General features: G+C 39.7%; 1 protein-coding gene across 1 annotated transcript in view; it reads right to left on the reverse strand.

Moving 5' to 3' along the window:
• Window positions 1-7,315, reverse strand: part of LOC110579002 (cell surface glycoprotein CD200 receptor 2-like) — a 52,278-nt gene extending 44,963 nt beyond the window's left edge. Inside the window, exons 1-5 of the mRNA XM_044919881.1 lie at window positions 7,097-7,315; window positions 6,760-6,904; window positions 3,745-3,804; window positions 669-986; window positions 306-551 (exon numbers count right to left, since the gene is read on the reverse strand). Of these exons, the coding sequence (XP_044775816.1) occupies window positions 306-551; window positions 669-986; window positions 3,745-3,804; window positions 6,760-6,904; window positions 7,097-7,315 (988 nt within the window). The remainder of the gene's footprint in view (window positions 1-305; window positions 552-668; window positions 987-3,744; window positions 3,805-6,759; window positions 6,905-7,096) is intronic.
• Window positions 7,316-10,746: the final 3,431 nt, after the last annotated feature.

Here is a 10,746-nt window from a genome sequence, read left to right on the forward strand (position 1 = left end):
GCACAAAGATTTCTTTAAAAATACAATTTAGTCTTCTCCTAAAACCAGAAGTATTAATTTAAAAGTACACTACTCAAGCCAACTTACTACTTGTATAGAGTGGACATTAAATTATTAAATTATTTTTCATTTCACTTTATTAAATAATAAACTTCGCTCTGAAATATGGCTTTAAGGAGGAGAAGGACATAAAAAAGAGGGTGGGGAGATTATGCTTGAGAGAAATTCTCTGCACACTCCTGTTTCATTCGCCTGTAACTTCTCTGAAAGAATGAACATATCAAGCAAAAACTGGAATTACTAACCTGGATTCAGCTCTAAGGACACAGTCTTGTTGCCGGTCACGTGGGAGACAGAGCAGGACACGTTAGACACCTGGCGGTCCTCCCAGTGGCATGTACTCAGGACGGTCACTGTGCCATTGCCCAACTGTTGTTCCGCAGTGTGACAGTCTCCCCCTGGGGTCCAGGAGATCTGTGCAGCTGGCTTCCCTGCAGCCCTGCACACCAGGGTTCCATTGCTGCCTCGAAACAGGGTCACCTCGGGGGGCACTGCAGAGATGCAGGGGAAATGCTTCAGGCTTAACACATGGGGTATGGAATAGAGAGAGATTTGGTTCAGTCCCAGATCTGCTTCTCTGACGTACCACAATATGTCATGCTCCTTACCTAACACTTGGAGGTGATATCCAAAACCAAAATTCCCATCAGGTGCAGCCACTTCACACCTGTAATATCCATCATGAGTGGTGGCCACGGGATCAATCTGAAGGGCAGGATTCTGATCGGGTCTGGACTCCCAGGATATTCTCTCGTCGGTACAGTTCCTTTCACTGGTCTCATTGTTATCTCTCCTGTAGGCTCTAATGCAGGAAGGCTTGTCTCTGAGGTTTATTTCCCACCTTATTATCAGCACATTGGTTAAGCCGACAGGAGGGCAAGTGAGCACAGCCTTTGTAGCCACAGGTACAGACTGAGAAGTGTTAGCTGGACACACACACAAGGAGAAAGAAAAGAAAAGCTTGATAAAAAACTTCAGGTGTTAAATTTTCCACAACATATTACATAAAGTAGTACTAGAACACGACTTTGCTGGTGATCCTATCCCAAAATATTAGGCTTACATAAAAAATTAAACATGAACCAAATGGTATATAACACATTAAACCTAATCCAAAGATGAAACCATTTGTCTCCTATATTCTGTGTTATTAGATAAACTTTATTTATTATATGTATGAGAAATATTTTAAGGGTCTAAAATCGCTTCAGAAGTTCTGTATAAAACAAACAAGAAAACACAATTTAAATTAAAGGACAAAGTCATCTAAATCTAATCTTTTGGTAGTAGAAATTATTAGATTTATCTTACAACTGGTTCTCCTCAGGACAGAAAGTGGAAAAATTGATGATGTGGTTTTCTCCTCCTAAGTTTTGATCGGAGAGACTAAATCAGTAATATCAGAATGAAATGCCTATCCCGAAGGGTGCCACTTCGGACAAACATAAATAAAAAGCATAAGATGGCATTCAGGTTGAACAAACTGGACTTTTTAAAGCTACTTTTTATTTGGAGAATCACAAAGTCAGTAAAACCAACAGATCTTCCTTCCTTCCTACTGAGTCACACATATACTGCCAAACAGTCCCACTATGAACTTTGCTCACAGATGTTGTTTCTATACATTCTACCTAATTATGAGGATTAAATGAAGAAGTTCACTGCTTTTGCCCATCGTTAATGTAAAAGTAAAGCCCTGCAACCTATGATTTTTCTCCAATATAGAAGCCTCAGCTCTCCCATAAACACACATAATGCATCCATGACTGGGAGGGCTTTGCTGAGAAAGGATTAGGGGCATCAGGTACCACATACTGTAACCCAGGAGAATGGCGGGGAGCTCATCACTTTAACGTGAGCAGAACAAGCTGTGGGGGGGCTAAGTTGTTATGTGGGTGAACCTCGTTGTGCTAAACTGTGTATGTGAGGTCTCTCCTCTCCTCTTCTGTATCACTTGCCTCTTCTGTGATGGACTCAAGACCTTGCACTTCACAGCCAAATCAAGATCCCACAACTGCAGGAAGCAAGTGGGGGTGGATTTTAGAGCAGATCTGAGAGGCAGTTAAATCCATGCTCCTTCCACCACTGCAGGTGGCTTCCCACCCTAGGCAACCTGGCCAAGGCTCAGAGGCCAGCAGCAACATAGCTGCTTGGAGAACAGCTAGGGCTGGGTGTGGGTGAGCACACATGTGCCCAAGGGCAGGAGGCTGAAGATGAACGCAGAAAGAGAAGAGGCTGGTGAGGAGCATGTTGTGAGTGCTCTCTGTTTGCACTTCAGCTTGTGAACAGTCTAAGGCTTTAATATTTTGCCTGATACTTATTCTCAAGATCTGACTCTATTATTTTAAAGGAACCTACGAGCTGATCAATTAAACATATGCATTTTAACAAGGGCACAGTCTCCAGTGAAGTAGCTCCATCAGTGAGGATCCCAAGCACCATGGGTAGTCTCTGTTCTTTCACCTTGCTCTGCTCTATGACCCTCCAGCAATCCCCCTTCACCTACAATGAGACTTCTTATGTGATTGCTGTTATTCGCCCTTTCCAATCCTCTTCTTTCTCTTTTCATACCTGTTGTGATCATTTGCCAATGGCCAGTCACTCCCGCACACTCAGTGGGTTGGCACCTGTCCAACAAATATAATCTCCACACACCCTGTGATCAGCTATGGCGATTTCACCTCCAGCTTCACAGAGGGACAGTGGGTAGATTCTCATATTTGCTCCAGAACGAGCAGTTGATGTCCCAGCGTTGCTGCATCCTGTGTCTGTGAGTACCCGCCAGTCTCCTGCAGCCTTCTGCACACAAATCCCTTTTCCTTTCTGTTCTCACTGCCTCACCCTAGCTTAAGACCCCATCACCACACACCTGGATCACTACAGAAGCCTACCACCATCTGTCTCTCTCTCGAAACTCTCCTCTCCTCAGTCCATACCTTACCTTGCAGCCAGGTACATGATTCTGTAACCCAGGGGTGACCCTCTCCACTCTGACACCCTTCGGAGATCTCTCACTGCCTGAAGACAACACTTACATGTCTTTGTACTGGCTTTGAAAGCCCTCTTTTTCACATTGACTCACCTTGGCAACCTTATCATGCCTGTGTCACCCCAACACTTCAAAAAGGAAACAGCAAGCACAAGTGCCTATCTAGGTCTTCCCTCAATGGTTCTTGGAGTCTGGGATGCCTACACAGCACCCTCTGTCTATGAAAACGCTCCTCTTCCTTCAAGAGCCAGTTCACATGCTGCATCCTCCTGAAGCCTTCTCAGAGCCTTGGTGCTCTCTCTCCCTCCTCTACATCCCCGGCACACCTGATGTGAGGGCTTATCTCCTCTATTTTACAGGGTATCTGTGCTTATTTCTGGGTTCCCCCACAAAACTGAACCCCTTTAGGGCGCCTTGGCAGTCTAGCTCACCTTGCTCATCTCTGTGCTCCCCACAAAGCCTGGCACAGTGCCTGATAGAGAGAGCTCCATAATCTTCCCATGGAATTGAACTGCTTTGGGGAAGGAGGACCGGGGTCATTCAGGGTCCCCCACACCACAGCATTCAGATCACCATACTCTTCAACTGGGCTCAAGGCTGGCCCCCTGACCAGACCATCAACTACGTTTCTAAGGAAGTTCCACACTTCCTCCCTTTAGTTCTGGCTTCTAGAAAAAAATTAAAAAGCATATTACCTTCCACAGGAGGTGTGAGCCTGCTCTGCTTTCCTTCCACAGATGACCTATTTGTTGTAGCTAGAAAATATTCAAAGAAAAGTAAATGAAATCAATTTTAGGTGCCTAAATGGAGTGCAAGCCACTATGTATCCACAAATCGTACAGACACCATGATAGAAAATCAGTTAACTGTAACTAAATTCCACAAAAAGCTTTGCAAAACAGAAATTAGAAGTTATTTCATCAAGTGGAAAAACATGTTAACACTTGAAAATTATGTTAGAAACCCTTAATCAATTATTCCATTTATGGGACACCATACTGTATACTTGACAACAGTTTTGTACAAGGTAGCCTGACTCCATCACTTTCTTAATCATAGTGGATTGGTCCATCATGGGTACCTCACATGAGCTGGGCTGAGTATAGTGCTTTCTAGACATGACACCCCCAGATTAAAGTTGCTTGATTCAGTTGTGAGCACCTCACCCAGATGCCAATCAGATTACTTTCTCAAGAATTTTGGAACCAGTTTGAGAAGAAGGGTTCATCCCTCTTTTTCCCTCATTTTTCCTACTGCGATGGCTAATTTTATGTGTCACCTTGGTTAGGCCATGGCTCCTCACTATTTAGTTAAACAGTATCCTAGATGTGTCTGTGAAAGTATTTTTTAGATGAGATTTACACTTAAATCAGTAGACTTTGAGTAAAACAAAACCCTCCAAAATGTGGGTAGGCCTCATCCAATCAGTTGAAGACCTTAGTAGAAAAAGACTGACCTTTTTTTTTTTTTAAAGATTTTACTTATTTATTTGACAGAGAGAGACACAGAGAGAGAGGGAACACAAGCAGGGGGAGTGGGGGAGGGAGAAGCAGGCTTCCCGCCGAGCAGGGAGCCCGATGTGGGACTCGATCCCAGGATCCTGGGATCATGACCTGAGCCGAAGGCAGACGCTTAACGACTGAGCCACCCAGGCGCCCAAGACTGACTTTCTTGAAAAAGGAATTCTGCCAGCACACTGCCTGCAGATTCAAACTACAACTAACTGTTCCTTGGGTCTTCAGGCTGCTGGCCCACTCTGCAGATTTTGGATTCACCAAGCCTCCACAATCATGTGAGCCAATTCTTTAAAATAAATATTTCTCTAGATACATTGATAGATAGATAGATAGATAGATAGATAGATAGATAGATAGGTAGATAGATAGATAGAGAGAGAGAGAGATGATAGATGATGATAGATAGATGATAGATAGATAGATAGATAGATAGATAGATAGATAGATAGATAGATGATAGATAGATAGATGATAGATAGATAGATTAGATAGATCTCTCATTGTTCTGTTTCTCCTAGGAACCCTGACTAATACATCTACCTTCTGAAGAATGAAGCAGAAACAGAGAGAGAAGTGACATTCTTCACCTAGCTCAAGTTTCTGTGTATAGTTCCTGAGATCAACATGTATTCCTTTCCTTGCGTTCTGTAGAGTTACTGACAATCAAATAGTTCTAATCTACTTCAGACTTGGTTTCTGAGAATTCCCATTTAAGTATTGTTTTTTTAAAAAAAAACAACAATGAAATATAATACTTCTATGATTTAAGAGCCTAATAAAGTTCTTCCTCTGGGTTTATAAGACCACCATTTAATAAGCATTTTATGAGTCCTCTGTTTATAAAAATGTACTTCTTGCTTCCCATTCTAATTATGTACCCAATTCTACCACATTAAAAAATAAACAAAGAAATTCACTAAAGGTCTAAGAAGTAAGCATAGTTAGGCCTCTAAAATAATTAGGCTTTTTTAGGCAAGTAAGTTGTATTGGCTTGGTCTGGAAAGAAGGCAAAGAATGAAGTTGTGGGGCACCTGGGGGACTCAGTCGGTTAAGCGTCTGCCTTCAGCCCAGGTCATGATCCTGGAGTTCCGGGATCCAGTCCTGCAGTGGGCTCCCTGCTCAGCGGAGAGCCTGCTCCTCCCTCTGCCCCTCACCCTGCTCATGCACTCTCTGTCTCTCAAATAAATGAATAAAATCTTTTTTGAAAAATGAAGTTGTAACAATTAAATTTAGCTCGTATTGGGCTCAAGAATCTATTCCAGAAACAGATAAGTCAGAGCTGACCTCAGAGGGCTTACTGAAATCGAGCTATAACTTAGATATTCTAGATTTTAAAAGCTCTTTTATAACACAGTATAACTTAGCCTTTCCAGACCTCTCCCATCCTATCACACCCGGCTTCTTAGAGGTCTAAGGTCTGACAGTTTCTTCCTTTGTCAAATTCACCAACAACCAAGACTAAGGGTTTATAATGAGAGAAAATTTAGGATGCAGGTAGTTTTGATGATGGTATTGTAGTTTCCATTTGGAAGTGTCAAAAGGAAATTTCTAAGTTGTATTAGGAATAAGGGATAGAAGTAAGGTGGGCTGCGGGTACTGGAAGAGAAAAATCAAAAACTGCAAACTTTTTCCATAAAGGGCCAAAGAGTAAACATTTGAGGTTTTGCAGTCCATATGGTCTCCATTGAAAGTATTCAATCCTACGATGGCAGCAAGAAAGCAGCCATATATAATACATAAGTCAGTGGGCATGGCTTTTTTCCAATAAAATTTTAATTATAAAAATGAGCTGGCTGGATTTTGCCCATGAGCGATAGTTTACTGACTCTTGATTTAAAGTATAGTGTTTGAAAACTTCATTCAAATCAGTTATGAAGACATCAGTTAATGCCAGACCAGGTTCTTCTAATAGAATCCTATACTATCCAGACACGACTTTAGTTATATCTGATAAGAACGAAGTTGCAGATATTCCCAGACAAGATATCTGCAACCTCTCATGTCAGAGAGAAATCTCACAAGTCGGAATGTACTCTTAGGTGTGCAAAAGGATTGTTTTCAGAAGAGAAGAAAATGCTTATTTTCACAAATATTCCTCTAATTACTTTTATGATACTGGAAATACTTTTTAAACTTTGTTAATTGTTGATATATGAGTCCTTTCGTTTTATTATCTCCACTGCAGCTAGTTGCCATGGAATGCTGATTTCATATCAAGTATCTTCATTGAAAATAGAAAGCGTTCTTGTCCAGTCTTGCTTGAAGCTTCATGTACACCAAAGTAGTAAAACAAATGTGTCAACCTTCTGACCAATGGTGCCGTGATTTCTTTATTTATCTGAAACCAAATTTTCTTTAAAGTTCAGAAAGATTATACTGTTACATTGTTAACATCAGAGGTCTAATTTAACACTTTCACAATGTACATATATATAGACAGAAACAAACGTGAATTGTGTTTTTTAAAATATATTTATAGTAGAAAAGTAAATTAATGACTCATTAGATTAGTCACCTAAGGCTGCCTTACTCTAAGACGACCAACGTGGTCACATAAAACAACAGAAATGTATTCGCGTCTATTTCTGGAAGCCAGGAGTCTGAAACTAAGATGGCAGCAGGGCTGTGTTCCTTCCAACAGCTCTAGGAAGAATCCTCCGTGCTTCTTCCAGCTTTTGGTGGCAGCTAGCAATCCTTGGTATTCTTTGGCTTGTAGATGTGTCATTTCAATCTCTGCGTCTATCTTCATATCGCCTCTCCCTGTGTCCTCTCCTTTTCTCTTCACTTCTAAGGACTCTTGTCATTGGATTTAGGGCCCACTCTCATCCAGGATGATCTCATCTCAAGCGCTTTAACTTAATTACATCTTTAAAGACCCTTTTTCTAAATGCAGCCACATTCACAAGTTTCAGCTGTATATTTCTTTGGGGGGGAACACCATTCAACCCACCATTCTTGGGGGGCACCATTGTTGCATTGTTTCCAACCTTTAGATTTATAGTTTATATAATTATTTTACTTATTTTATTCTGTAGTTGACCAGGAATCTAATTTTTCTAGATGGCGAATAATTGAGTGAAATTAGAAAGCATATTTATAAGTCCAGGAATGCATTTTGAAGTCACCGGAATTATTTTTCAATGAAGTGAGGTATATAACAAAAATAAAAATTTAAAATATAAAGAAAAAGTTAACTATAATGGCAACTTTGGGCGACAGTACGGCTGAGTGGGGAACACAGACAATAAATTACTAATATCAGCTAAGACCTATTTTTTTAAACGCAATTCAAATATTGAATGAAAAATGTAACTTACATTTCAAAAATTGTATGAAAAAATTTTTTGTTTATTTTATTATGTTATGTTAGTCACCATACAGTACTTCATTAGTGTTTTGTTTTCATTTTAATTTATTATGTTATGTTATCATACATTACATCATTAGTTTTTCTTTTATTGTGTTATGTTAATCACCATATATTACATCATTAGTTTTTGATGTAGTGTTCCATGATTCATTGTTTGCGTATAACACCCAGTGAAAAATTTTTGACATGCCATTGGTTTGCTTAGTGATCACCATTCTTGAAAAAGATACTAAATAAGCACAGAAATAATTTTAGAGTGAAATATTTATGAACTCTTCATAAAACAAACAATATTATATTTAGACACTTTTAAACAAGAGTCTATAACTACATATAAGGCAATTCAAGTTCTTAACATAAAAACTGTACCAGCATCAAGTACGCTTCTAGTAGAATTATCATTAAAAGATGACCATTACCCAAACTGTAATTGGCCTTACCCATTTGCAGCTGCGTTAAGTTTCCTGGTGTCCCAGAACTTCGCACTCCTGCACGCACATACCCTGAAAAGACATATGCGGTGATCAGAAGAATACACATTAGTATTTTTCTGACTCCTAGGTAAAGTCACACTTTTTTCACATTCTTCAGGCCATTTTTGGATTGCGGTTGCCAATAAAAACATAAGTTATGACAGGCAATAAGTCTCAGGACAATTTGCCCCAGGATGAACTTTTGACTTGAACTTCCTACCTGTTTGGCATACCCCTGCTTTAGATCCAGAGTGTCTGTCACCACCCTCCTGTCTTTATATTCTAGTCACAGTATTTCTTATTCCTGGCTTATGTGCATTTACTTCACCTCCAATTGTGAAAGAAATGGTTTTACCATCCATTACAGGCTTTTCAGGCACCAGTGAGTAGGTCAAGAAACGCTAAGTGAAATAAGTCAAGCAGAGAAAGTCAATTATCATATGATTTCACTTATTTGTGGAAAATAGGGAATAGCATGGAGGACATTAGGAGAAGGAAGGGAAAAATGAAGGGGGAAAATTGGAGGGGGAGAGGAACTATGAGAGACTATGGACTCTGAGAAACAAACTGAGGGTTCTAGAGGGAAGGGGATTCGGGGGATGCGTTAGCCCGGTGATGGGTATTAAAGGAGGGCACGTACTGCACGGAGCACTGGGTGTTATATGAAAACAATGAATCATGGAACACTACATCAAAAACTAGTAATGTACTGTATGGGGACTAAGATAACATAAAAAAATTAAATTAAATTAAAAAAAGAAAGTTTAATAGTGATATGTTCATTGAGTGTTGGTGTGGAACAAAAAAGAATTTTCCTAAGCGTTGTTGAAATCATATCATATAGACAATGGTCTATTAAGTTCAAATTTTGTAAGGCAAGCTCTAAGTAGGAATTGCTAATAAACATTTTTTTTTTTTTTTTGAGCAGCAACTCCTGGCAAAGTACTCACCAAGCATAGAAACATCGTAATAAACAATGCCCTCTTCTCTCCAAGAGCTTAAGGTCCAGGCAAGGAAGCAGCTATTTATACAATTAGAAGGTAAAGTTTTCAGAGTGATGATAGAAACAAACATAATGTCCAGAAGTTAAAAAGAAAAAATGTTTAATTCTAAGAGAGCAAGGGTAAAAGATTAGGGAAGATTCTCTACAACAGGTGATATTTGGGCTGGATCTCAGTAGATGAGTTCTGCAGGGAGACAGAAGGAAATCTTTTTGCACACAGAAAGAAAGCCATTTAGAAGATAGAAAGCTACTTGGGATTTTCAAAGAGTTACGAATAGTTCAGTGTTGCCATTAAGTGCAAAACAACAGATGTGTGATTAGAATGGAGGCTGGATGTTGGCAGGTTCTCACTGTGGAGGGCACAAAACTCCTAGAAAGTGTTCACAAGGAAAGGATACACTTCTGGTGCATCTAGAGTGGATGTACCTGACTGGCAAATAGAAACATTTTAGGGTAAGATTTAGTGCACAGTATTTTTCTAGAGAAATTTTGAACCCACTGCTCCTCTGAGCTACTATTTTCTTTAATAAAAGAAAATGTTTTTTAAAATAAGAAAAATTTTAAAATTGTTTTTAAAATAACAATTTTTGAGCATTTGCACAAGGAACAAATTTTGGGTAACTAGCATATGTTATTTATTTCAGCCTCCCCATAGTGACAAGTATTTTAATGTCATTTTACAGATAAAGAAATGTAGACTCATGGTGATGAAGCAGTTTGTCCAAGGCCACCCTGCTTGTAAGCTGCTCTAATTGCCCAATTATTCTTGTGCAAGTAGGTCCTACTACACTGAATAGAAACCAAGGGTTGGATCCTAAGAAATGCACTAGGATAAATATACTACCCAAATTAATCTAAATTAAGAGAGTCAAAGAAGCAAGTCCAAGCCATGTTTTGGGGGAAACACTGAGAGACAAAGGTCTGAAAGAGTATATCAAATGGCAAGAAAATAGAATCGGGATTATAATGGCATATGGACACAAGCATTATGAATTCTGGATCTGAATAGGAATAGGAATAGTTAAGCTAAGGAGGAGGGTTGGAGACAATTGCCGAAATTTGTGGGCCAAACTCATCACTCCCTCACTAGATTGTAAGCTCCATGAAGGCAGGGATTTTCATCTATGTTTTCCATTCCACATCCTCAGTGCTTAGAAGAGTGGTTTGCACAGCTGCCTGACATGTAGGTGGCTCAAGGTGGGTTAAAAAGATAAAGGTCAACACAGCCTTACAGCAAACTGTACTAAAGATATGGAGAGTTAGTTTACAGAAGCAGTACAAAGGTCTTATGGGAAGATGCTCATACATCATTCATGGTAAAAGAAAGGCAAATC

The sequence above is a fragment of the Neomonachus schauinslandi genome, chromosome 1 (assembly GCF_002201575.2).
Source record: "Neomonachus schauinslandi chromosome 1, ASM220157v2, whole genome shotgun sequence".
NCBI classification, from domain to species: domain Eukaryota; kingdom Metazoa; phylum Chordata; class Mammalia; order Carnivora; family Phocidae; genus Neomonachus; species Neomonachus schauinslandi.